Raw genomic sequence first — 27,928 nt, 5'->3', positions numbered from 1 at the left:
CAGAGGTTAAGAGCATTGCCTGCTCTTCCAAAGGTCCTGAGTTCAATTCCCAGCAACCACATGGTGGCTCACAACCATCTGTAATGAGGTCTGGTGCCCTCTTCTGGCCTGCAGGCATAGACACAGACAGAATATTGTATACATAATAAATAAATAAATATTTTAAAAAAAAAAAAAGAAAAACACCAAAAGCCAAACAAAAAAGCTTTGGGATCCTCGCTCTTGATTCTGAAGCAGAGAAAGGAAAGGCTAAAATGTAGTGGTCAACTGGGAGTCATGCAATTGTATCAACTCTTGAAGAGAAGCGCAGGTGGCCACAGGCCTTACACATACTACAGTGTGTCTCCCTCACACACTTAGCAGTTCAGCACCAAGGTTTCAGCTTGTCAAAGCCAAGGACGGCAACTCCTCACACCTGGCAGCAGAAATAGCACAAGCGGAATCCCTGTCAGCTCTAACAGCATGCTTACCAACATGGCTTCTGCCGGTGAGAAACAGGAGGTCGGGAGAGCATGTAGTCCCGCAGTGATGCCTCAGGCCGGGGGCCAGCGTCAGGACACCTGCAGTGGCCAGGCTGTCTTCTGTAGAGAAAGCAAGGCCCAGTCTGCTCATACCCACGCACGTCTTACAAATCAGCTTCAGGGCAGATCTGTTAGGTGCTGTGCTGTTAACTACCAGGACCTTCCAGCCAGGCTTGAATGGGCAGCTTAACTAGTCACGCATGGGGGCGGGGCTAGCTAGTTAGGGAGCAGGCGCAGTAGCTGGCTGGCCCTCCGAAGACATTTACTGAATGGACGAACCTCCTCTAGAGGCAGCGAGGTCTTATGGCATTCCTTTCTCTCTTTTGAGGACATGAACTCTTGGCAGTACGTCAGTCTTTGCTTCAAAGGCCACACATCAAGCTCCTCGTTCTGTGTGCTTCTTCCGACTTCTGCTTCCTCAGCCTTTCCCTGACTATAAAACCCACTTCCTCTGCTCGACTCCTCGCAATAGTCATCCTATTTTATGGAATAAAATTTCCAAATCTAGAAATCAAAATTAAGCCAATTAAGATTTTTCAATTGAGCCAGGCATGGTGTCGCAAGCCTGTAATCCCGGCACTCTGAATGTGTAGAGAGGTCAGATCAGTCAATCGATACCCGAGAGCCCGAGCCCATCTCAATAAAAGCAGTAGGATATGGTAGTGTACAACTTAATCCCGGAACTCAGGCAGGAGAATCTTTGAGTTTGGTCTAGTACATTCCAGGCCAGGTGATCCCTGCCTCAAAAACAAAAAAAATAAAATCCCAAAAGCCAAAGTCATCGTAACTGTGAAGTACATGGAAATATGGAACCCTGCTTCTTCCCACCTCCCAAGATAAGCTTTCTACAGAAACTGGTCAGACGGAAACCCTGTGAGCTGCACCTGACGCCCAAGCACTGAGCTCCCCAAACACTCATGTTCTCCCCAGGGACTGGAGGGAAGATGCACACACAGATCCATCCAGACACACTCTAAGTGGCGAGGGACCTACAGAAATGAAGTGTTACGAGACCACAGTTTTTCTATTTTTATATTTTATATAATTAATAAAACAGTGCTTGTATAAAAATTCACACAAAGTTGCTAGAGATCATACAATTTCCAAAAATGTCCTGGGTTTGTGTTACATTCAGTTTTCTAAGGGTGCACTCAGATCAATGGTAACAGGCAAACGTGATGTGGTGTCTCGTTCTCTTTGGTAAAACTGTCCGCATTATTGACTCCTCACAGTAGAAACCTGACATCCACTCTGTGCAGGGTCTGCTCATGCTAGGATGTCAGACATTAAGGCTGGATCTACAAGAGGCAAGGACTTCCCACAGCAGTACCAGGCCCTGGGCCCTCACCCCCTCTTCAGAATGACCCAGTGACTTCCAACCGGGAGTCTCCAGGAACCTCCCAGTCAGGCAAGAAGCAATCTCTGGGGGAATGGTAGAAACAGGATATCTCTCCAAGAACCCAAGAGGCCGGCCACACTGTGGTGTGATCAGGCCAAATCCAGTCACCACGAAGTAGATCCCATTGGTCGGTTGATGATTGCTGCTGATATAAACCCCTCACCCCCTAACTTAAAAGGAAAGGAAGGCTCGGGGCTCAACACTGAAGGGGAAGGGCACTGAGCGCTAATGACACTAGACACTTTATTCCCTGACAAACATTTGTCATCATACAGACACGGCCACAAGAACTAAGAGCAGGATTCAAACACTATACATTCATGACTATCTTCATACATTCTTTTAACAGCTTCCTAACAAAGAAAAGCAAGACGTCTACCACCCACCGACACACTACTTACTCAACGTCAGAATGTCTGTGCTAATCTTTAGTCCTCTGTATACAAGGCAAAAAGAATCCAAAACACAAACGAGAAGTTAGATGGGGAAGATGGGAAACAAGGAAAGCAGTCGCCAATAGATTTCATGAAACCCATTAAATTCTGAAAAAATAAGTATTTAATATTTATATTGCTTCATGACAAAAAAAAATGCCCACTGGATCTACCTGTATGGATGGGTAAGTGAGGATACCATACAGTCCAGGGGTAGGAAACAGCTCCCAGAGTATCTGCCTCTTTTCACTGAAAGGGACAATGAGATTGGGAGGAGGGGGACGGGTCGTGAAGCCCTACATAGTTAAAGTGTTAAGGAAACCAAAATACAGTTTCCCAGAATTAACACGCTCTGGGTTACAGAAAGTCACGCTTAATTCCTAGAACTTGCCGTTTCTCTGCTGTGAGGAAACAGGACTTGTAAAAACTTGCTAACCGATTGTGCTTCTGACGTCGCAGGGCCACACCCCACTCTAGAGCTCAGGACAACTTTCACATGGCTTGGAATCCTCTCGGTCACATCCTCAAGACCAGAACAAATCCCATGGAATTCTCTCAAGCTAGCGGAAGCATGAGAGAACACCACAGCCATCTTTGGGGTAGGTGTGTGCATGCATGCATGCGTGTGTGAGAGAGACTAAGGCATTAGAGAGAGGCCCGAGTGAGGGGAAAGGGGAGTCTTCTGGCTGCCCCCATACCTTCTTTCTGGGCACAAAGAAGGTTGATTTGTGTTCCAGTAAGGAGAAATGCTTGCAGGTGTGGTCATGTGACAGAGAGCCATGAGCTCCCTGTGCACTTCTCAACAACAATAATTTAGGTTTACAGTTACAGCATAAATAATCTGAAAATGACAGTGAATAGAAGCTTTATAGTATTCAAAATTATGTTATTTTAAATGCCCATTGGGTACATGCAAAATCATATCATATTGTCTACTAGAACTAAAGTTCTTATCTGTATGAGAAAATTCATAGATTATTTCTATCATTTCTGCATATTAAGGTAGCAAAATAGTAAGCCATTAAGTTATCACATTTGTAATGTCCCACAAGGGTCTTATGACTACCCAGGCAACTGAATTAATTCTCGAGGTCAATGGTAAGATGGATTCAGTTTGGGGAGCACTGTCTCCTGCCCTTCTTAGGCATCTGGCCCCAGTGTAGAAGGGTGGAAGACATGTGCACCTCCTCGTTAGGGGTGGGCCAGGAGAAGACGGCAGAACTTCCTAGAAGGATTGAGGGGAAAGGTCTGAGTGGGGCTGGGAAGGGCATGGGCGCTCCACTTAAGATGGTTTGGATCCTTCCAACACCTGCAAGAGCCTAGGCTCGTGGAGGTCCAAGGCCATGCTGCTCATGGGAGGAGCTAACACTGAGGTCTGGGGATAGGGACTCTGTACAAATACATGGAAAGTAAACAGTTCTTGGTGAACCCAAAAGAAGCCCACCCATAAATCACACAAAATTGTCCCTAACACATTGTGTTCCTTCCAATGTGTCTGTCCCTCTAATCCAGCACCTGTGTGTGGAGAGGGCATGGGGCTGTGGAAGGACACAGCTCACGTGAAGACATGTGAACTATGCCTCCATTCTATCTACATTCATATCATCTTCCAGTGTTCTCGTCTATACAGTGAGCACCACACGGCAGTGGCAGACAGGCTGGGCCACAGGTAACCTTTCTGGGGGCCACAGCAGTAGGGAAACTCATATGCAGGATCAAGGGGCTACCCACTACTTATATTCCATCCCGTCTGCTGAATCTGAGGGGCCTCGGGACTCTCTGAAACCAGATGTCAAACACAGGATTAGTAAAACCAGTCACCGTGCCACCTGAAGCTAGTTACACATAATGCCAGAATATGACATTTCTAAAAAAACAAAAAAAACATAAGTCTAAAATATTCTTTAAAAATCCCAGCAATTTAAGTAATCGTACAGTATCTCATCTCAAATATTCTTTTAAGATTTCTTTTCCTAAGTAAAATGGCTCCCAAAGAGCCAATGATTTTCTTTAAAAGGGTTTCATTTTAATTCAAAAAGGGGGGGGGGGGGGTGTAAAACATGGGGGAAGAGAAACAAGCTTGCTGAATTTGTATTTTGGTGTTTTTGAGACAGGGTCTCATTATGTAGCCCCGGGCTGGTCTGGAATTCATTACGTAGACTGGCCTTGAACTCACAATGGCCGCTGTCTAGGTGTGGGTCACCACAGCTAGCCTAAAATTGTATTTTGGATTGTGAGGGTTAGGGAGGGTGCCCCAGCCCTGAAAAGGGACTCTACCCTATCGATTCTCTCATTTCACAGCTTGGCTACTCCCCAGCTCCAGCTGTGCCAGCAGGGAACACGGAACAAAGTCATGAATACAAGAGACCAAATTCAAGGCTTCTTTCTTGTGGCGGGGTAGGTGGTGTGTGCAAACGCAGGAAAGCACTCCCCACTGACATAAGGTGCCTGTCTGTGGGTACCGGACACGAGCTCCGGAGCAGCGCTCAGTCCCTGGGCAGCCCCAGACCTGTCACTTCTCCACTTTCTTGGCTTTCTTGAGGATGTCGCACTTTTTCCTGTTGGGGCGGCGACACCGCTCATCAATGCTGGGTATACATTCATAATGCCACACCTCCTCCATCTTCTCCACCGGGTAGACAGCTTCCACGTAATGGCGGATGAGTCTCAGGCGCGTGGGGTCCAGCTGCTTCTTATTGCAAGCCCCGGAGTGGTTGTACTGCAGTCGAAGGTTCTCCGCTGTGAAGAGTTCAGGGAAGAGCCTGACCAGGAGTCGGGCAGCGAAGTTGCCCACCGACAGGCTCTGCTGCACGATCTCACGAACCTCCTTGTCCGACAGCAGGTAGGGAGAAGGCACCGGAAAGTCGGGCGAGGGGACCACCAACTCGTCCAAGGGGATTTTACAAAAGTCTTTGCTGCTCCTTTCAGGAGGCAGCGGGGGCCCCTCAAACTCCTCTCGGAACCTCTCGGGGTTGATTGCATAACTTGCTAGGTCCCGGCACTCGGGGCCAGGCACGTGGACCTTGCGCTGCTGCTGGTAAGAGCGCCTCTGCTCCGTGTCCCTGCGCCGACAGCGCTCATCCAGCTTGCCCACAAACTCCAGAGTCCACACGCGGTCGTTCTTGGCCCGAGGGTAGAGCAGCTGCACGTAGTGGCGGATCAGCCGGATGCGGGCTGGGTCCAGCTGCTTCTTGCCCAGGGAGCCGCTGCAGTTGTACTGCTTGCGCAGGTTCTCGTGGGTGAAGAGCTCCGGGAACAGGTGCACTAGCAGGCGGGAGGCAAAGTTGCCAATGGACAGGCTGCTCTCATAGATACTTCGCAGCTGCTCCTTGCTCAGTAGGCAATCTGAGCCTGGCATCTCGAAGTCTGGCTGTGGGATCTCCAACTTGTCAAAATCAATGGGCACCAGCCAGATCTTCTTGGAGCGCCGGCCAGGCCGCTCACCCTCGAAGTTGTCCTCTACCTTGACCACTGAGATGTCATCTGGCAGGCTGGAGGAGTCGTAGCAGTCGTCCCGTGGGGCCTCCCCCTCGCTGCCCCCCTCCAGCCCCAGGCCCTCCAGCTCATCATTGATGCGCTGGGCACACTGCTGCAGCCAGGCCTCCTCCTCCTGCATATCCGGGAAGTAGATCTCCGTGTAGTTGCGGATGATCTGCAGCCTCTGGGGATCCAGCTCTTGCTTGCCACCGTCGCCATAGCAGCTATACTGTTCACCCAGCTTCCGGTGGTCAAACAGCTCCGGGAAGAGCCGGTGCAGGAGGAACACGGCAAACTCACCTGGGGAGGAGGCTTCATCGAGGAACTCGGTGAGGTCCTGTGTGTCCACCACATGGTCCGAGGCAATGGTGCTGCTGCGGTCCAGAGACAGAGCTTCTTCTTGGTCCTTGTTGTCTAGAAAGTGGCCGGCATCCACTTGGTCTGCTTCAAAGAAGTTGGTGACCTGGCTGCCTGGCTGGCTGTCCTCCATTTCTCGCTGGGCCCAGAAGCGGCTGAAGAAGTCATTCAGCTGTGGCAAGCACTCAGCCTGCCACACAGCTGTGTCCTTCACAGAGGGGTAGTAGACCTCCACGTAGTTGCGGATGAGCTGGAGGTGCAGCGACTCGAGCTTCCGCTTGGCGGCAAAGCCACAGGCACTGCAGCCGCGCGAGAAATCCACCTCTCCGAAGAGCTCCGGGAAGAGCTGCACCAGCAGGCGACAGGCTAGGTCGCCGCAGGACAGGCTTTGCTCCGCTATCTGCTTCAGCTCAGCACTAGTGAGCTGGTACTCAGGGGGAGGCTGGAACTTAGCCACCAGCTCAGAAGGGCTCACCTGCTTCTTGATGCGGCTCACCTCGAGGGAGAGCAGGTCCACCTTACTGTGAAGCTGAGACATGTTAGATGTGAGCGTGTTGAGCATGTAGAACATCTTCTGGATCAGGAAGTAGATATTGGGGTCCCCATCAGTGGCCACCCCAGCACCACATTCCCGTTTCTGAGATTCATTCAGCAGGCGCAGAGGAGAGGGGCTGTTACTGGAGTTCGCCTTCTCAAAGAGCTCATAGGGGCTGAGCAGGTCTCCGGAGGGAGGGTTCTTCTTCTCCATGATCTTGTGGGAGATGCCATACAGAGGCTTCTTGTAGGAAGGAGTTGTGGCCTCACTGGAAGGCTCGTCTTCCGCAGGCCACACACAGCTCCCACTCCTGCCCCTGCTGGCTGGTTCTCCATTTCCCTGGCAGGGCGAGCTGTTCTCACGGTTGCGCATGCCTGCCAGGAGTGCCTAAGAAACAGAAACCATTTTGCAGAGTTAGGTGTGTGTTCTGATACAATGCATTAGAGGCTGGGCTGGGACAGCACAAAGGACCCAAGGTCAATGCTTCTTGTCCAAACTAATCTGTCCACCCGGGAATGCACCAAATATACAGTAGCATCTGAGGGCCAACCTGTTCCATCTCCCTACTCCTTGAGAAAGGGCTCAGACTAGACCCAGGAAGGCTCCTACTGTTGTAGAATACTTGTGCCAGGCTTCCTGCTCATCCGGCTAACAGAGGCCAAGCTGGTAAGACTGGGTAAAAACTTCTAGGAACGACAGGCGGCAGTGGCGCACGCCTTTAATCTCAGCACTCAGGAGGCGGAGGCAGAGGCAGGTGGATCTCTGTGAGTTCAAGGCCAGCCTGGTCTACAAGTGCTAGTTCCAAGTCAGGTTCCAAAGCTACAGAAAAACCGTCTCGAAAAACAAAACAAAAACAAAAAAAGAGGCAAGGTTTACCCAGGCAGCAAGCAGGCCCGGCAATACTAACTGGGCCTCCTGTGCTTTCCACATACTGATTAGTGAAGTTCTCCCTGGACCCCCTTTAAAGACAAACCAAAGCCCCTGACTCACACACCTGAACATAAAGAGATTCTGGTGCTGCCAGCACTGAAGCCAGGGATGCTTGCGCACACTAGGTGGTCGCTCTACTGTGAGTGACACTGCACCCTCCACCTGGGATCCTTTCTTTCCATATTTTTGGGGGTGGTGTTTTTTTGTTTTGGTTTTAAAGATGGGGTCTCCCTCTCGTCCTCTGAGTGCTAGAGTCATGGAGACAAAGAGATCTTTGATGATATTCTGATTCCATGAAGGTGGCTCTGTAGAAACTACCACAGGGTCAGTGGCTTCTGCCCGTCCTAGCTGTTCTAAAACACATCTCACTTCTCGAGAGCAGAGGGCTCTCTTGTGTGGAGGGAGGGAGAGATTGTGGGTGGTCCCACCCACTCTTCTGCCCCACTCCTTCCTGGTGACTCCTCTCCTAGCTTGTTGCACTGAATGTCACAGCCATTTCTGATCTATCCCACCACTGAGCAAAGCGGCTGGAACAGAGGAGAGTCCCCAGCTAATCACACTGTCCCATCTCTGCCCAAGAAAAGGACCCCTGGGAGCTGGGGGTGGCAAAACAAAACCCACTGACTTTATGAAACCCCGAGGGCAGAGGTGTAAGTGCAAGGGTGCTCAGCCACCCATCAGGGCCTCCCTGTGACCTTCGATGCCTTAGCTTCTGTGTCTTGCCACAAGATCATTTTGAGAGCAATGGGATAATACACAGCAAGCACAGGGTCAAATATTTACTGCAGCAGGACTACACTAAACAAGACTATTCTTAGGCACAGAAGTAATGGTGTGGGCCTTTGTTATGCTGTCATGCTTGCTCGCACAGCAGGGCTAGGCACTCTGGAGGGCTTCTCAGGGTCTACCAAAGGAGCACCATGAAGAGACTGAGCTGAAGGGGAGAGTCTTTCGTTTAGCTGTTCGCCAGAAAGAGGAAGGACTCTTTTTCCATAATAGGACTGAATCCAGGGCGCCTCATGCATGTTAGGCCTCAAGCACTGAGCTACCACAATGTGCTACCACAGAACTAAACCCAGACCTTTTAAACTTTATTTTAAATAAATATATTTATTTTTTAAGAGGCATAGCTCATTGGTTAAGGGGTGAAGCTACTCTTCCGGAAGTTCCAGTTTTGGTTCTGAGCACCCACATGATAGCTCATAACCATCGGAAACTCCAATTCCGGGGGATCTGACACCCTCTACTGATCTCCTCGGGCACCAGACATGTGGTACACATACCTGCATGCAGAACAACACTTTACACACAGAATAAAATGAAGAAACATTCTAACTTATTTTTTCAATTATGTGTGTTTGTCTGTGTATAGGTATGAGTGTGAATCCTGGTGCCGGCAGAGCTTAGGGAACTGCTGCAGCTACATACAGTTCTAAGCTGCCTGGTATAAGTGCTGAGGATTGAACCTGGGTCCTCTGGAAAAGCAGCATGTGCTCTTAACCACTGGGCCATCTCTCCAGTCCCACCCCCGTTTTTTAAGACAAGATTTTGTTTCATATTATAGTAAGAACCAAACACAGGGTCCTGCACAGGCCTTTAATCCTCATGACCTGACCTCCCATAGTGCTGAGACTACAGGTGGGGGGTGAGGGGGCTACCACACCCAGTTTAGGTTACTTAAAGGAAAAATTTTATTCACTAATCAAATTTGACACAGCTAGAAGAACAGCTCTTTTTTAAAAAATGAGAATATGCAAATGTAGCATGTCATTTTATTTATAATCGCAAATTAGTTTCTTTTTAAAAAATAGATGAAGCCAGGCGGTGGTAGCGCACGCCTTTAATCCCAGCACTCGGGAAGCAGAGGCAGGCGGATCTCTGTGAGTTCAAGGCCAGCCTGGTCTACAAGATACAGACAGACTCCAAAGCTACAGAGAAACCCTGTCTCAAAAAAACAAAAACAAAACAACAACCCCAAAATACAATAGAAAAAAAAATAGATGAGGCCGGGCAGTGGTGGCGCACGCCTTTAATCCCAGCACTTGGGAGGCAGAGGCAGGCGGATCTCTGTGAGTTCGAGACCAGTCTGGTCTACAAGAGCTAGTTCCAGGACAGGCTCCAAAACCACAGAGAAACCCTGTCTCGAAAAACAAAAAACAAACAAACAAAAAAAATAGATGAGAGAAGAAAGCACCCAACCGCCTGCATTCTGGAGAAATGGAGAACTGGCAACTTCTGAACCCTGGAGTGAGATGCTGCAGCCTGCTGGTTCTGGAGGCCAGAGGCCTTCACATGAGGCTGGAAAGTTTGGCAGCACGGCAGGGAGCAGCCTGCTCCTTCCTATCTGTGTGTTCTCATATCTTCTTCCACAGTAAGTTGGGCGACACGGCCTGTGGCAGTGCTTGCTGTATTCCAATCTATTCAAGAGGCTAAAGTAGGAAGATCACTTGAGCCCAGTGGATCTAGACTAACCCAGGCAAAAAAGAAAACAAAAGTTTTTGTATTTCACATTTATTGACCTAGACACACACGTACAATAGTTGGCCTTGAACTCAGAGATCTACTGGCCTCTGCCTCCCAAGCGCTTGGATGAAATGCGTGCAAGCAGGACGTGAGTGGACACCTGACTGGACACCCCCTCCATGATTCTCAACCCAGCTGTTAACACAAACATTGCCATTCCTACCGAGCATGCTAGAAACTCTTAGATCAATGGAAACACTTTTTACTAAACTGCCTGATTAAAAAAATGAAGAGTCCCAGTAGAGGGCAATGTTCTTCACTCAGAAACCCTGGATAACAATTCAACATAAAATGCAAGCACCAAAGGGAAGGTTCTTAGATATCTCTACAATGGTGTCCTGTCAACTCAGCGCTCAATTAATTCCACAAACACTGCCAAGGCAACGAACGATGTGCTGGCTGCGTTTACTGCTGCTGATAAAATCTCTGCTCAGCTGTCTAGGAATATCAAGAAATCTTTAAATCTGTGCTATTTGGCACAGGGTGTCTGGCTGACAGTTCCCAGTTCTCCAAGGTGTATCTTCCAACCATATGGGACTCTGTGGCACCGCTCTGGCTCTGATGCTGGCATCTAGCCTAGATCATGATGGACATTCCACTCACAAGCACCTGCAGACTCACAGGGAAGACCTGAAGATCTCAGCTGGAGAATGGGACTGAGGCACCACCATGCAGGTGAGGGGCAGCAGACATCCTGGGGAGATTGCAGGGGTATGGCCACTAGTGCTCTAAGGACTAGTCATCACCCTCAGACCCCAGAGTCTACAGAAGTTACTGAATTCAGTTCAGTGAATAATGAGTGGCTAAACAGTATCCCGGGAGTCAGCAACGAAAGACCAAGCAAGAAGCATGTCTATGAGCCGGGCGGTGGTGGTGCACGCCTTTAATCCCAGCACTCGGGAGGCAGAGGCAGGTGGATCTCTGTGAGTTCGAGGCCAGCCTGGTCTATAAGAGCTAGTTTCAGGACAGGAACCAAAAAGCTACGGAGAAACCCTGTCTCGAAAATAAAAAAAAAAAAAAAAAAAAAAAAAAGAAACATGTCTATGGGAAGCAGGAGTGGAAAATCACTGTGAAATCAAGTGTGGGCCACATGATGAGGCACCAGGGCGCTAGTACCACTATTCTGGAATAATGGCAGTAACGGCGAGGCTTACCCTGGGCACACTAGGAAAGAGTCACACACAGCCTTTCCCTTGTGGCCTTCCTGGTGCTGCCACAGAACCTGGAAGCAGTCTGCACCCTACACGCATCCCTCCAGCCCTTACTCCATCAGCTCCCAGTTAAGTGCACAGTTTCTGACAGAGCAGTCTTGGTAGCACCAAGCTCTCAGCCTGCTTTTAAATGGGGAACCCGTCATCAGTTCCTCTGAGACACCTTAGGAACCCCAGCTTTTTCAACAGTTACACACCTAGAAGACACCGAGGGTAGCATAAATGAGTAAGATGACATTTCTGCTATCTGACTTAAAATCAACCACAGTAGATTTCTTATGTCTTGTTTTTTTGAGACACGGTTTCTCCGTGTAGCCCTGGCTGTCCTGGAACTCACTCTATAGATAGATCTATCTGGCTGACCTCGAATTCACAGAGATCCATCTGCCTCTGCTCTGAGTGCTAGGATTAAAGGTGTGCACCCCCACTGCTCAGCTACAGTTAAGAGTCACACAGACAAAAGCCCCAGGAGAAGAGTTAACCTTGGCCTGGTACAGCTCTTGACCATCACCTCCACTTCTGTGAACAAAGGTGATCCCCAGATGACAAGGTGCCTCAGCAGGACTGCCACCAAGCCTGACCACCCAAGTTCAGTCCCTGGGACCCACATGGTGGAAGGAAAGGACAAACTCCTATAAACTGTCCTTTGACCCACACACACCATGGCACACAGAGAAAGAGAGAGACAGAGACACAGAGAGACACTAAATAAATAAACAAAAAAACTGCCAATAGAAATTCTAGCCACGTGTGCCAAGCCTGCTTCAGGGAGGGGCAGAGTGAGTCTTCCTGGTCCTTGTCAGACTTTTCTAAGAAAGCTGTTTTTCTTCTAAGTTCTATACTGTCAGTCATAAAAGAAGGAATCAGGGGGCTAGAGACATGGCTTGGGTGATTAACATGGCTGCTCTTTCAGGGTACCTGGGTTCAATTCCCAGTACCCACATGGAAGCTTGCAACTGTTCATAACTCCATTTCCAGGGGATCCGACACCCTCTTCTGACCTCCATGGGCATCAAGCATGCACATGATGAATATACATTCAGGCTAAAGATCCATATATACAAAACATATATATGTATATATTTTTTTCAAGGCAGGGTTTCTCTGTGTAATAGCCCTGGTAGTCCTGGAACTAGCTCTTGTAGACCAGGCTGGCCTCGAACTTACAGATATCCATCTGCTTCTGCTGGGGATTAAAGGTGTACACCACCACCACCACCTGACTTATATATCTTTAAATTTAAATAATCAAGTCAAGCGTTGGTGGCACACACCTTTAATCCCAGCACTCAGAGCAAGGCAGATCTCTGTGAGTTCAAGGTCAACCTGGTCTACAGTGCAAGTTCCAGAATGGCAAGAGCTGCAGAGAAACCCTGTCTTGAAAAAAGCAAAAACAAAAAGGGGGGGGGGGATTTGACTTTTTTTTTTTTAAGATTCTTTTTATCTTTGGGTATGAATATTTTGCCTGCATGGATGTATGAGCACTGTGTGCTTGCCTGGTTTTCTCCATGGCCACAGAGGGTGTGGAGCCCTTGGAGCTGGAGTGACAGACAACTGTGAGTCAGCACTTGGGGACTGGGAACTGCTTACTCACTGACCATCTCCCCAGTAGTGTTTTCATGTTTCTCTTTGAAGTTCTACATAAACAACCCTGGAATCTGCAAAAGTTTTCATTTCTTCCTTCCAAACACTTCCCTGTATTGCTATCAGGACTGTACACATACTCTACCAATGAACTATATGCCAGCTTCCCTTTAAAACAATTTTACTATGTTCATTTTGTGTGTGCTGCACACACACAAGTCACAGTGTACACATGGAAGCCAGAGACCCTCCCACCAAGGGAGCTAACAAGGCAAACTCTGGTCTGCAGGCTTCCTTGCATGCACCTTTCCACAACGAGCATTTGCCCCCACACCCAAACAAGGGCCTGCTTTGCAGCTCAGGCTGGTCTTGAACTCATTGCACAGTCCAAGCTACTCTCAAACTCTGTCCTCTGCTGACGGCTGGAATTAGAAGCTCTGCACAACACACTGGGCTTGTTATTTAATTCTTGTGATACTGACGACTGAATGCTGTCTCAGCTGTCACAGGCCTGCTGACTGCTGGTGGGCTCCCCTCTACTCTTCTTGAATGCACCTGCTACGTCCAAGGTCCCCATTCACCAGGTGAAGTGCTGAGAGCCTATGCTCCCTGCCTGGTGCCACCATCACATCCAGAAGGCTCAGGATCTCTAGAAAAGGGGCAAGTACCAACCCTATCTGAACTAGACCAGTGTTACTTTGGAAATTCAACCCACATTCTAATCTCGAAAATATCTACAGGTATTCTCAAATCTCTATGGCTCTGAGAACACTGATTTACTGATACATAAAGTTACACAAACCTCTTAGGAAACAAGTACTAGACACCCATGAACCTATACTGAGTTCAGGACCAGCCTGGTCTACAAGAGCTAGTTCCAGGACAGATTCCAAAGCTACAGAAAAACCCGGTCTCACAACAACAACAAAGAGGCTGATGTAGGAATTCCAGGCTGGCCCAGGCTACAGGATGAGAACCTGCCTTGAGACTGGGGGGACAGGGACTACAGTGACACACCTGGAATACCGACACGGGGGAGGTAGGGATAGGAGAATGGTTGAGGCCATCCTCGACTGACAATGGGGCATAGCGGCATGCACCTTTCATCCTAGCACTATGTATGTCTCAGGTTTCTAACTAATCCCCAAACCTCCTAGAACTCTAGTCTGTACATAAACTCACACAGTGATTAGACCTATGTACAAAGATAGTCACTCTAGCATTGTTCACAGCACTATAAAAATAGAAAACACCTACCATTAGGAAAAAGGACAGGAAATGATTATCTAAAAGATAAAGAACGATGAGGTATAATATAGCTCAGTCAGTAGTATGCACCAAGCTGTGGGTCCATTCACCACCACGTGAAGCAAATGTGGTGTGACAAACCCACAATTCTAGCACTGGAAAATGGAATCAGGAGGGTCAGGAGTTCAAGGTCATCCTCAGCTACTTAGGAGTTTGAAGAAGGTCTGGGCTACATAAGACAAGGGCCAGGGACAACTCAGTTGTCAAACTCTTGCTTAGCATCACGAAGACTTGGGTTCAAGCCAACAGTGTGCACAGACAAAAGAAAGCCAATGGCAAGCTTTAGATTCTAACGCTGCCGGTCACACTGTGTCCTCATTCCTCCTGCCCAAGTCCTGCTGTGTCTTAGCCACGCCTGTCTGATGTGCTCTGAAGCAGTGAGGAACATTTTGTGAACTGTTGGGGACAGAGAACAAATGGGTAACTGCTTTTCAGATAAGCCCTTCCACTAACCACTGTGGATTTTACCAGCCTCAACACACATCAGCGGGCAGTCAAGTACCACAGTCTGGCACTACCCTGGGAACTTTCGATATGCTTGAAGCCCTTCCCCAGATCACACGGTATGAAGCAAGGGCAGGGCTTAGAGTGAAACGTGGTGAATTTCTAAATATTCCTTTATAAAAATGTTTAAAGGTGTAAAAAAAAAAAATCATTTTTCCCCATGGGATTATTTTTTTTAAATGTGTCACTTAGGCTGGGTAGACAGCTCAGTGCACCAGTGCTAAGACCTAAGTTGGAAACCCCAGAACCCATAAGAGCTAAACATAGTAGCAGACATCTAAAATGCCATCACTGACTCCTGAGACAAGATGGGAAGTACACACAGGTCAGCCGGCCCATATATGGAGGTGAGTCACAAAAAGGGCTCATCTCAGCCCAGGTGAAAGGCGAAGACAAACACAGCACCTGGTTACCTGCTGACCTCCTACACAGAAACCCTCTACTTAGACATACACACAGATTTTTTTTTTTCCTTTGGTTTTTTGAGACAGGTTTTCTCTGTGTAATAGCCCTAGCTGTCTAGGAGCTAGCTCTGTACCAGGCTGGTCTCAAACTCACAGAGATTCTCCTGCCTCTGCCTCCTGAGTGCTGGGATTATGGCATCCACCAACACCGCCTGGTGAGATTTTTAAAAATTGTCTTTTTAAGTATTACTTATGACAGTTACAAAGTGGGAACAAGTCAAATGTCTATCAGTTGATGAATGAATAAACACATGAGATCCAGCCACATAATGGACTATTTATTATTTGGTTGTAAAAAGGAACAGAGTGCCTTTGGGATCCTGGTTCTCCATGCAAAGAGCCTGGAAGTCTCTGACCCATTTTAACAAGTAAACAGCTTGAACAAACTAAATCCAAACAACTCCTAGAATCCAAACAGCAGAGGGTACAGACCAACAGCCACCCCCGAAACTAACGTGGACACAGAGATCACAGCTACCCAGGAGAGTCAAGAGCAGAGATCTCCAGGGGAAACAGGACCAGGAGGAGAAAACAGAGCCTGTGGTGATGAGTCAGGGAGAAAGGCCTCGGAGTTAACTCTAACATTCTCAGTCAGAGGGCACCTACATTTTTGTGGGTTTTACCTTCAAAGTTCTAGGTCTTCAGTAAATGTCAGAGGGAAATTCCTTCACAATCATGGCAGAGGAATTAAAAACAGAACAACGTTGGAATATTCTGGAGCACCGTGTATTTGCCTGTACAGGTTTTAGCAGAGCCTTTGAGACCTGACGGAAGGGAGACTTCAGCTGTGTAGGGAGGGGGTAGGGAGAGGAATGACACACGACAGGACAATAGGACAGAGGGGCAGCACAGGTCATGTTAAACAGCCCAAAGCAAAGCAAAGCAAAGCAGGGTGCTGGCCTGGCAATCTAGTGACCAGAATACACATGTTGGAAGGATAGAGCCAATTCCTGCGAGCTGTCCTCTGACCTCCAAAATAACGTAGGCTCACACACAATAAATGTAAAATAAAACAAAATTTACTCTTATCTACCTAACAGACAATAGTCCATGATACATGCGTGTGTGTTTGCTCCATATGCGCTTTTACTCCTGTTACTGAAGTTGAATATTTAAGTTTTAAGTGTATACTGCATTCTAGGGTAGCATCAGGAGGTTAGGAAAAGAGAAGGAATTGATATCACAAAATAGAGAAAACGGAATCTTACAAATGCTCAGTTAAAACCTAAAAACAAAGTCGGGTATGATGGTACTTGCCTTAGCCACAGAGACAAGGGGATCTCTGAGTTTGAGTCCAGCCTGGTTTACATAATGAGTTCCAGAATAGCCAGGGACATGCAGAGACATGTTTTGTCTCAAAACAAAACAAAGCAAGCAAACAAACAAGCCTAACAAGATCCAGGTATGTTGGTTCATCTCATACCTGTAATTTCAGCACTTGGGAGGCAGAGGCAGGCTGAACTCTGATTTTTAAGCTAGTCTGAGCTGCATAGTGAACACATAGCAGCATGGCTACAGATGCCAGCAGGGCGGTGAGACCATGTTTCAATAATAATAATAATAATAATAATAATAATAATAATAATAATAATAATAATACCACCCCCACAAAACCTAAAAAGAGCAGCCACACTGACAAACGTCTATTCCAATACTCTGAGGGCTGAGGCAGGAGCACTGTATATTAAGCTGCTCTGTATAGAACAAGTTCAACACCGTCAAGGGCCACACTGAACGGCCCCGTGTAATAGCCAAAGTTACATTTTAAGTGAGTATAGATCATATCAAGTTGATAATTAAAACTACTCAAGAGATAGAGGCAGGTGGATGTCTGTGAATTCCAGGAAAGCCAGGGCTATTACACAGAGAAACCTGTCTGGGAATGGACGGGACAACACAGACAGACAGGAAAACAACTAACCAGCATGCGACCCAATAACAGACTTAGGCTGGGGATGCATGTAGAGATTATTTGGTACACACAGGAGTTAGGGCCTACCCTCAGTGCTGGGAATAAAAAATAGCAGGGAGCCATCACTAAAGATCTCAAGGCCAACAAAAGGATAATAAAAGGAATACTGCCTACACTGAAATTTTGGGGGAGACAATTTCATAACTCAGATTGAATGGGCCAATTCCTTAAGACACAATCTGTTAAAATTTATATAAGAAACAAACAATCTGAATATAGCTGAATACACTAGAAAATTGAATCACTAATTAATAGTTCTCCACAATGAACTCAATTGCTCCAGATGATTTCAAAGGTATGCTCCATAAACACTTAAGGAAGAGATGGCGTCACACTCTGCAGTGGGGACTGATGCAGGAGGATTGTCATGAATTCAAGGTCAGCCTGGGCTATGCAGCAAGTTCCAGGCCAGCCTAAGGTACACAGCATAGAAAGTCTTTGTCTCAACACAAACCAACTTGGGATCTAAGAGTGTAGCCCAGATGGTGCTTGCCTAGAATGCACACGGCCTTGAGTTCGAGCACCAGCACCGGGTAAAGCAGACCTATAATCCTATCACTTAGGGAGCAGCAGCAGCAGGACAGCCTGGGTTACACAGGGCCATGTCTTTTAAAAAGTAAATACATAAAGCCAGGAGGTGGTGGTGTATGCATTCAATTCCAGCACTTGGGAGGCAGAAGCAGGCAGATTTCTCTGAGTTTGAGGACAGCCTGGTCTACAGAGCGAGTTCCAGGAAAGGCTCCAAAGCTACACAGAGAAACCCTGTCTCGACAAACAAAAAGTAAATAAGTAAATAAATGAATAAAGATATAAAATGAGTAAAAATAAATGATAAGACACCCCAGCCCAGGATCGCATGTGTTCCAGGCTGACTCAATAGCACTGTGCAGTTACACAGCGGAGAAGCACCCTGACCTAGAAGGCCTGACCATCCTGCACCTGCATCGCTGTACTCACTCGCTTCACGTGGTGCTAGAGCCTGAACCAAAATTCCTGCATCTTAGGCAAGCACCTTACCAGGCGAGTCACATCTCCAGCCCAACAGCATTGCTCCACAGCATCTTCTGGAAGACGGACCTTCTATCCCCACAACTTCCGCGAGGCCAGGATGCTTTCGTATTACAGCAGATGACACCACAAGGAAACTCCACAACAGCACCCCCATGAATAGACACAGGAATGCTCATGATACACTGTCAGATTTAATATAACAATGAATAAAAAAATAACTGACAGGTGTGGTGATGCACACACACCTTAAAAGGCAGAGGGAGGCAAATTCTTGAGTTTGAGGCCAACCAGGCCTACACAGAGAAACCCTATCTCAAAAAAACAAAAACGGAAAAAAAAGTGTGTGTGTGTGTGTGTGTATACACTATGATCCAGGCCAGATCTTGGCTAGTTCAACATTTGAAAAACCAATTAATATAATCTATCACAACAACAAAGTAAAGGAGAAACAGTCATGTGATTGAATTGATAAGATAGCAAAATGTGACACCATTCATAACAAAACCTCTCAGGAACCTGGGGCTCAACTTGTAAAGGAGCATCTGGGAATGGGCTTGAGGGTGAGATGGCTCAGCAGATGACGGCACTTTGTCACTAAACTAAGGACCTGAGAGCAATTCCTGGGACCCATATGTTGGTAGGAGAAAACCAACTACCAGCACAAGCCTTTAATCCCAGAACTCCAGAGACAGGCTTCTGTGAGCTGAGGACAGCCAGGGCTATGCAAAAAGACCCAGTCTGAAAAAAGAAAACAACAACAGGAAGTGCCATAAATTGACCCCTGACCTACACTACACACACACACACACACACACACCCTGTGCATGATTAGATTAGAAAATTAAAAAAGAATATCTTCCATAACCCTACTCTAACCTGATAGTCCCTAGTAAGAAACTAGAAACCTTCTCGTTAGTATCATTTGAAACAAAACACCAAGTCTCCTCTCATCATTTCTGTTCAACATTGTACTAAAGCTAACACAATAAGGAAGGTAAGTTGAAGTTGCAGTGCTTTGGAAGAAATTAAAAACTTTTTCATGTACTAAAGAGACAGCTCAATGGTTAAGAGCAATTCACTGGCTGCTTTTCCAGAGAACTAATGGCTTGGTTTCCAGCTCACAACCACCTGCAGTTTCAGTTCAAGGAGATGCAATGTCCTATTCAGGCCTCTGGGAGCAGAAAGTAACTACCACATGGTACGCAGACACACATTTGGGCAAAACACTGGTACACATAAAATATAAAAAAATATAAAAGTACTTGCCTTCAAGACTAATGGCCTCAGCTCCATTTCTAAACATGGTGAAGGAGAGAAACAATTCCTACAAGTTGTCCTCTGACCTCCACACACACATCAGGACACACACGGACGGACGGATGGACACATGCACGCGTGCGCACACACACACAATACACTTAAGCTATTGGCCAAGCAGAGATTCAGATAATATAGTTTCTGAGTGATTATTTCGAGTCTAAGCACCCGGAAATGAAAGAACAGCATCCAACAACAGCTATGCATGCCTTTAATCCCAGTACTCAGGAGGCAGAGGCAGATGGATCTCTGAGTTTGAAGCCAGCCTGGTTTACAAAGCAAGTGCTAGGACAGCCAGGGTTACACAGAGAAATCCTGTCTCAAAAAACTAAAACGAAGAGTTGGTTTGTCGTCATATCTCTTCGCAGCAATAGAACAGTGACTGAGACAGCTGGGCACGTACCTCAGCTGGTACAGTGTTTGCCTGGCATGCACAAAGGCCTGGGTTCCATCCCCAGCATCTTATAAACCAGGCATGGTGGTGCACACCTGTAAATCCAGCACCCCAAAGGTAAAAAGGGGATCAGACCATCGGCTGCTGCAGTGTTCAGGGCTAACCTAGGCAGCATGAGAGCCTGATGCAGGGGGGAAAAGGATAAATGGAGAAAGCTGGATCCCTGGTGCTCTCAGCACTAGAAATTCCAGGCTGTGTGCACATATGCTTACCTGGGCTCCCAGAGAGCAAGTATGACAAGGAGATGGGTGCTAACGACAGACCTGGAGCTAGGCTTAGAGTCTGTGAAATGCTTTTCTAGGAACTAAAGGTGTATTTGCAGAACCACAGAAGACTCTACCCTAGGCTAGACCCACCTCATTCCTCAGTCCCTACATCTTTATGTGGTATGTTACTCCCCACCTGAACGACATCTGTGAGAGGCAGATGTGGCCTTTTTCCATTCTCTACCTTTATCAGCCCTTAAGGTCAAGTTAATATAACAAGCAAACGGTAACACCGTAGCATCTGGGCATGGTGGTGTAAAACCCAGCTTGGCAAGCAGAGGCAGACAAGTTCAAAGCCAACCTGGTCTATACAGGGAGTATCCAGCGAGCTAAAGCAGTGGGACTCTGTCAAGAAGGAGGAAGAAGAGGGAAATGTAGCAAATTCAGTCTGGTGGCACCAACCTGTAATGCTAGCCACTCAGGCTGAGGCAGGAGAATGGCAAATTCAAGGCCTGCTGGACTACAAAATTAAAGCTCAAAGTAGGCAACTTGATGAGACTCTGTCTCAAATAAAGCACAAAGTACTTTAATCCCAGCACTCGGGAGGCAGAGGCAGGCGGATCTCTGTGAGTTCGAGGCCAGCCTGGTCTACAAGAGCTAGTTCCAGGACAGGAACCAAAAGCTACGGAGAAACCCTGTCTCGAAAAATCAAAAAAAACAAAACAAACAAACAAACAAAAAAACCCACAAAGTACAGAAGGATCTGGGTGTAAGTCAGTGATAAATGATTGCCCAGCACAATTTCTAGTACTAAAAAAAGAAAAGAGTCTTGAGGGGCCTGGAGAGATGATGCAGCAGTTAAGAGGTCCTGAGTTCAATTCCTAGCAACCACATGTTGGCTCACAATCATCTGTAGTAAAATCTGGCACTTTCTTCTGGCCTGCAGGCATATGTGCAGACAGAACACTGTATACAGAACAGATAAACAAATTATTTGTTTGTTTGTTTGAGACATTTCTCTGTAGTTTTAGAGGCTGTCCTGGAACTCCCTCTGTAGCCCAGGCTGACCTTAAACTCACAGAGATCCACCTCCTAAATGCTGGGATTAAAGGTGTATGCCACCACTGCTCCGCAAATAAATAAATCTTTAAAAAGAAAAAAGCCTTGTATCCCAGCATTCCTAAAGCAGAGGCAAGTGGATCTCTGTAAGGTGGAGGCCAATCAGGGCTATGTAGAGAGCCTGTCTCGAAATAACTAAATAAAACAGAGAGAGAGAGAAAAGAAAGACTAAACTACGGCAGGAAAGAATATTCACTTGAGGATTCCTTAGGGACAATTCACTTTGTAGATATAAATGATGGGCTTCATTTGGAAAAGATCTGCTACTCCAACTTTCCCAGGACCGGTCTTCCACATAAAGCCACAGAGGCATCTACAATTTTTGCCATTACCAAACGCTTGCCCCCACATCCCTAAAGGCAGAGCAAACCAAAAGAGCACTAAAGCGGTTATATTATGAAGACTCCACTCTCCCCATAAGGACATCGGGAAGTGTTTCAGCTGAAGGTACCCTCTAATAACTGAAGCTAGAAGTAAGACAGCTTAAACGAAACCCTTCTCACACCTAAGAACGCAACAGTTTGCCAGAGGCCCTTGAGTAACAGAGATTCATCTTAGACGAGAGGGAATCAGGTCCTCACCTCTGGTATCAGCCGTCTCCTCTTCACACTGGGGAGCGAGTCTGGTTGGCCGTCGCTGCCCAGCTGTTTCCGCTTGCTGGACTCCTGGAGGGCAGTGAGGACGCTGTCCAAGGGGTGCTTCTCAGAGGCCCTGGAATTCCGGGAGCAGTCCAGCGCAGCATCATCACCCTCTACCTTCACAGTGTTATTTTTCACAACTAGGGCAGAGAAGAAATGGGGCTCAACAGGAAAGACCGAGGTTGCGGGGAGAGCAGCAGGCTCTCTGAGTGACTGGTGTTTGCGGGCCATCCTTCTAGCAACTGTCACTAAGGATGCTGACTAGACTTCCCATCCACACGATCCTGATCCTATGCTTGCCAATACCCTACAGTAAGGTCACGGTTCAATCCCAAGAGGATTAAAAGTCCTTTGCAGGAGGAGGTAAATGGGGAAAACATACATTTTATGTGCGTGGTGGTGCTAGGCCAAGGACTCTAAAACTGAACTACATTCCCACCCCTAGATAGCATCTTTCTACACTTTTAAAAAGCAGTTCAAGATAGGTGTATAGATAGAGGGACTGCCAACAATGGGTAGGAAGGCTTCTCATAAATACTTTTTAAAATGTGGGGCTATATGATGTATAACCTATTCAAAAATATCCAATTAAAAACTTTTCTTTTTACCTTCTTCTACATCTTCACTGGATTCAGTTGAGTTCATCTTCTATTCCACTAAATGAAAAGATAAAGACAAGGTCTTCATTTATTGGTTATTTCTTAATGTTTCTCACTCACAGAGAGCCCTCATCCCCCAGCCCAGCCTGAGAACCAACAATTAAAGGCTTTGCCACAGACGTAAGCAAGCATACCCCTCTCTTTCTTTCTTCTTTCTTTTATTCCTTCCTTCCTCCTTCCTTTTAAAAGATCTGGGGTCTCACTGTGTAGCTAGCTGGCCTAGAATTCCCTATGTAGTTCTAGAGATTCGCTTCCTCTGCCTCCAGTGCTGGGATTAAAGGCGTGCACCACCATTTGCCACCCAAGCAAGCTCTCTGCTTGTCTGCAGAGACAGCCAGGTCTTTCACCAGACCATATGAACAGAGTGCTAGCCAGGCAGTGGTGGCACATGCTTTTAATCCCAGAATTTGGGAGGCAGAGGCAGGCAGATCTCTGCCTGGTCTACATAGCAAGTTCCAGGACAGGCTCCAAAGCTACAGAGAAACCCTGTCTCAAAAGAAAAACAACAACAACTACAAAAAAGCTGGCTGAGAGCCGTTTACTGAAAAATGTTCCTGCGACTCCAACACGGACGACCTCTTTTTCATCCCTGCTTACAAATTCTGCCCAGGAAATAAATAAAAGCTGCTGGAGGGAGGCTGAGTCTCAATAAACAGAGCTAAGGAGCTAGCACTCCAGGTGCTAAGACAGATAATGGCAATCACATATTCAGTATGCAGTCAGTCCAAGTGGAGACGCACCAGAGCACCAATGCAAATAGATTCAGAGAGCCTAACAAAAGCAGCACACAGCATCTCATTAACAATTGTATTTACTGGGGCTGGAGACGGTTCAGCAGCTAAGAGCTCCCGCTGTTCTTGCAGAGGACCCAAGTTTGGTTCCCAGCACCCAGGTTGGGTGACTCATTATCTCCTAAAATACCAAGGGATCCAATAACACCCTCTTCTGGCCTGGGGGTACCTTCATGCACCTGTGCATATGCACACACTTACACATAAATAAAAAAACAAATTAAAAAAAATCGTACTTATCAGCTGGGCAGTGAAAGCGAACACCTTTAATCCCAGCATTCAGAAGACAGAGGTAGGTAGATCTGTGAGTTGAGGACAGCCTGGGCTACAAAGTAAGTTCTAGAAAAGGGCTAAACAGAGAAATCCTGTCTCAAAAACCAAAACCAAAACGAAACAAAAGTATTTATCATATGCTAAAATGATATTTTAGACTTGCTGAGCTAAAGAAAATAATTTACTAATTTTACTTTTTTTGTTGTTTTTTGTTTTGTTTTATGGTTTTTTTTATTTGTTTGTTTTTGGCTTTTTGAGACAGGGATTCTCTGAGTAGCCCTGATTATCCAAACTTACTTTGTAGACCAGACTGGCCTCGAACTCACAGAGATTCACCTGCCTCTGCCTCCCGAGCGCTGGGATTAGAGGCGTGTGCCACCACCGACCTCACAATTTTTAAAGAAGGCTATTAGACAATTTAAAACTACACATGAGACCCATGAGTGCATAGCATGTGTCTAGTCCATCCTTCGGGAGTAGCATGGAGAGGCATGAGGAGGGGCTGGTGCGGTACTGGCAGAGCCATGGCCTCCCAACCGCAGCTGATGCAACTCACACCATCACTGGAACCAGGAAGTCCTGGTGTCCCCAAATTCTACAGACCATACAAATGCAAGTGACATTTGAAAACTATCTACCACACCCTTTAATGTTGGTATTAGGGACTTGTGATTCCAACAATTGATTCAACTGATTACAAGCAGAGTTTTTGTTTTGTTCACGGACCGGAGGAAGTGGGAGCAGGGGGGTATCTTGTTGGGACATTTTTACAACAGAGATGTCACTACAGCATCCTGTACATGGGGTAGCCACAGCCTGGCATGTGTCCAACATACTGTCCTGTTTTAGAGGGGATAAATGGAAAGGAGAGGACAAGAGAGGCGGCATCTAGCTGATCTAGCGACATAATAACTACTTCAAAATTGGTTAACAGGCTGGGCATGGTTGTGCACGCCTATCATTCCAGCACTCTGAAGGCAGAGGCAGGCAAGATCTCTGTGAATTCAGGGCCCTGCCAGCCTGATCTACACATCAAGTTCCAGAATAGCCAGGGACACAGAGAGACCGTGTATTTAATAAAAACAAAGCAAAAAAAAAAAAAAAAGCCAGCCAAACAAACTGGCTAATGATAGCAACACTTGCACAGAAGTACGATTCTAAAGAGCATCGGAGCAGTGCTCTGAGTCGCGACCAGTCTTTCCTCCTTGCATTACTACTGCAGAGGACTAAACTGGAGATTTATTTGAGGTTAAAAATAAGCCCCATTCACAAAGCTAACTCACACTTGAAGAACATAAAGTGATACAGAAAACAAAACATCAGTCTTACGGCTCCACTCATTATTTCTGGCAGACAAGTAAACCGTGCATCTAAGCTGGGAGTTCCCTTAGCAGTCAGCAAGGTTGGCAAGGCCAGACTGAAGCTCAGGTATTATTCCCAGCCCATCCAGGGAACTGATCAGAAAACACACTTCATGTCACTGGAGTACCCAAGCCTGCCTACTGCCCTTGGAAACACTGGCACACGGTCACATAACCCATTCCTTCCAACTGAAGACAAACTCGTGACAGGCTGTCAGAAGCAAGTACCATCTACAAATCAGGATCTTGCTGCTATACAGCCCAAGTTGGCCCTGAACTTCAGGTAGCCTGGCCTGGCCTTAACTCCATCCTTTTGTTTATGCTGGGATTACAAGCAAGCACTATCAGTTACACGTTCTGTTCTTGGGAGGAAAAGGAGGAATGGAAGGAGGCAGCTGGTTTAAGTGATTAAACAGTGGTGACGCTGGCTAAGCAAAAGTGTTAAAGATGGACAAACTCAGGCAAGGTGCGAGGTGTTCATCCACCACTCTACCCATTTGCCTACTATGTGCCAGTCACACAAGGAGCACCATGGAGCTGAGAGGCAGTGAGTGGAAGTCACTCAGATGTTCTGAACCTTGTGAACCATACCAGAATATTCAACACATAATTGTGAAGCCCAGAAACTAACAATGGAGGAGCTGCATGTGAGCCACCTGTAGGAAGGAGAAACTGAAGGACCCAAGAAGGCTTTAGCAAGAAGTGAATGGGTTGTCCAGCTTCAGGGCACTTGTGACACCCTGAGTCCTTCTGCTCCAGGATGCATCTCCATTTGTATGCGGATTCGGATTAACAGCAGAGGCTAGGCCAGCCCAGGAGGAACTCAGTCAATCTCCCACTTGCAAGGCCACGGGAGTTCCTGGTTGCTCTACTACCAGCACAGCCTCAGCCTGGGGTGACTTTAGTTCCAAATCTACCACCACAGAATCCTGAGGCTCAGCATCCCACAGTGAATGAGAGGCAGAACCAGGCTTGAAACTGAGTTTGTACCTCCAACCCAGGCAGAGCAGGAGGCAGGGTCACTAGATGCCCTCTAGGAAGTGCTTTTGAGGAACACAATCCCAGCTCCAGACTTAGGTCTTGGACCAGCAGCAATTGAGGAACCCAAATCTCCTCTGTAAGAAAGCTATCTGGAAAGCCAGGCGGATGGATCCAGGCTTGGAAAATGACAGTTCCCTACCCCCACAGTGAAGGAAGCTTCCAAGGAGAGGTCAGGCAGGTCACTCCCTGCATCCCCAGGCTAGTAGAAAGGAGATGTGTATCACACAGCTACCTCCACTTCCTGGTCATCTGCTTAGTGAGGGTCACATGCTCTCTGTGGGTGGACACAGAAGACCCAGATGCCTAGCATGCCACACACATTCCTTCCAATTGCACTGAAGGTTCTGGAGGAACCGGAGCTCCCACCACACTCTTCTGCAGCCTTGAATTGAGCAGCCTCAGGCTCCTTTTCAAAACCTTATTTCTCAGCAGACCTTAAATTTAGAACACACACATACATCAATGCACATGCCCGAAACAACTTTCTCCCGAAGGGGCAGCTAGTCCATGTACTTCAAAAATGTCTGAACAAGGTAATGCTGTGGGAACGCCTTAAGTCAATAACCTTTAAGAGACCACGTCAACTGCAAGGCAAGGGAAAAATTCAGAGATGCTTGTTTCTAGTGAAAATGTCAAATTGAACTGGAGGTACAGACTTGTAATCCCAGGCAGGATCTTGAGTTCAAGGGCAGCCTGACTAAAAACAGAGTTTCTGTTTCCAAAAATACAGTGGAGGGGAGGGGATGTCAGTCAGCACAGTACTAAGTCCTAAACTGGTAGTCCAGCACCACATAACCCTGACATGTGATGCAGGCCAGCCTGGTCTACACAGCGAGTGCCAGGACAGCTATAGATACACAGAGAAACCCTGCCTCAAAAAAACAAAACAAAACAAAGAGCCAGGTGGCGGAGGTGCATGGCACACCTTTAATCCCAGCACTAGGGAGGCAGAGACAGGCGGATCTCGGTGAGTTCGAGGCCAGCCTGGTCTACCAAGTGAGCTCCAGGACAGACTCGAAAAGCTACAGAGAAACTTTGTCTCGAAATAATTAAATAAATAAGCAAAATAAAATAAACCTAGTATGGTGAACAAGACATGGCGACACGTGCCTGAAATCCCAGCATGCAGGATATAAGGATGCAGGAGGAACGGAAGTTCAAGACCATCCTCATTTAGCTACACAGCTATATAGCCAATTCAACAGCAGCCTGGGATATGAGGTCTTGCACACACGTACACACACACTTACTTCTGAAGCCAGGCATGGTGGCTCATGCCTATAATCTCAGCACAAAGGCAGAGGTAGCAGGTGGAAGAAAGTCTGAGGATTTTCAGACAATTCTAGGCTACTATGTGTGTTACATGTACACAGACATATATATATATATATATATATATAGCTACATTGTGAGGATGTTTCTTATATTACCTTGTAATGACTTTATATATTATTATGGTTATTTTAAAATAACAATAAAAATGGAAATATTTTCCCAATTTAGTTTTTGTCCCGCCACTTCTGATTTATTGGAGAGGGGATGTGACTTCAACTCTCAAAATCCTCCTGTCTCCACATGCTGGTCAGTTTCATGTCAGCTTGGCACAGCTAGCGTTATCTGAAAGGAAGGAACTGAGACTCCTCAGAAAGACCCAGCAGTGGGGCATTTTTTTAATTAGTAACTGACCAGGGAGGGTTCAGCCCATGGCAGGTGGTGCTATCCTTGGGCAGGCGGTCCTAGGTTCTCTAAGAAAGCAGGCAGACCATGCCCTGAGGAACAAGAAGTAAGCAGCACCCATCCAGGGCCTCTGCAACCACTCCTGCCTCCAGGGTCCTTCCC

The 27,928-nt window shown here is 47.0% G+C and overlaps 1 protein-coding gene across 2 annotated transcripts in view; it reads right to left on the bottom strand.

Moving 5' to 3' along the window:
* Positions 1 to 1,581: 1,581 nt before the first annotated feature.
* Bend3 (BEN domain containing 3) overlaps positions 1,582 to 27,928 on the bottom strand; it is a 36,468-nt gene continuing 10,121 nt past the window's right edge. The window contains exons 2-4 of one of the 2 annotated variants that reach the window (XM_057763036.1): positions 22,573 to 22,620; positions 21,908 to 22,104; positions 1,582 to 7,110 (exon numbers count right to left, since the gene is read on the bottom strand). In XM_057763036.1, coding sequence (XP_057619019.1) covers positions 4,867 to 7,110; positions 21,908 to 22,104; positions 22,573 to 22,609 — 2,478 coding nt within the window. In that variant the 5' untranslated portion in view covers positions 22,610 to 22,620 and the 3' untranslated portion in view covers positions 1,582 to 4,866. Of the gene's footprint in view, positions 7,111 to 21,907; positions 22,105 to 22,572; positions 22,641 to 27,928 lie in introns of those variants that run through there. The other variant, XM_057763037.1, reaches the window with a different exon arrangement.

This window comes from Chionomys nivalis, chromosome 2 (genome assembly GCF_950005125.1).
Source record: "Chionomys nivalis chromosome 2, mChiNiv1.1, whole genome shotgun sequence".
Classification (NCBI taxonomy): domain Eukaryota; kingdom Metazoa; phylum Chordata; class Mammalia; order Rodentia; family Cricetidae; genus Chionomys; species Chionomys nivalis.
Note: the sequence above shows the minus strand (reverse complement) of the source record. Positions and strands in the feature narration are given on the sequence as shown.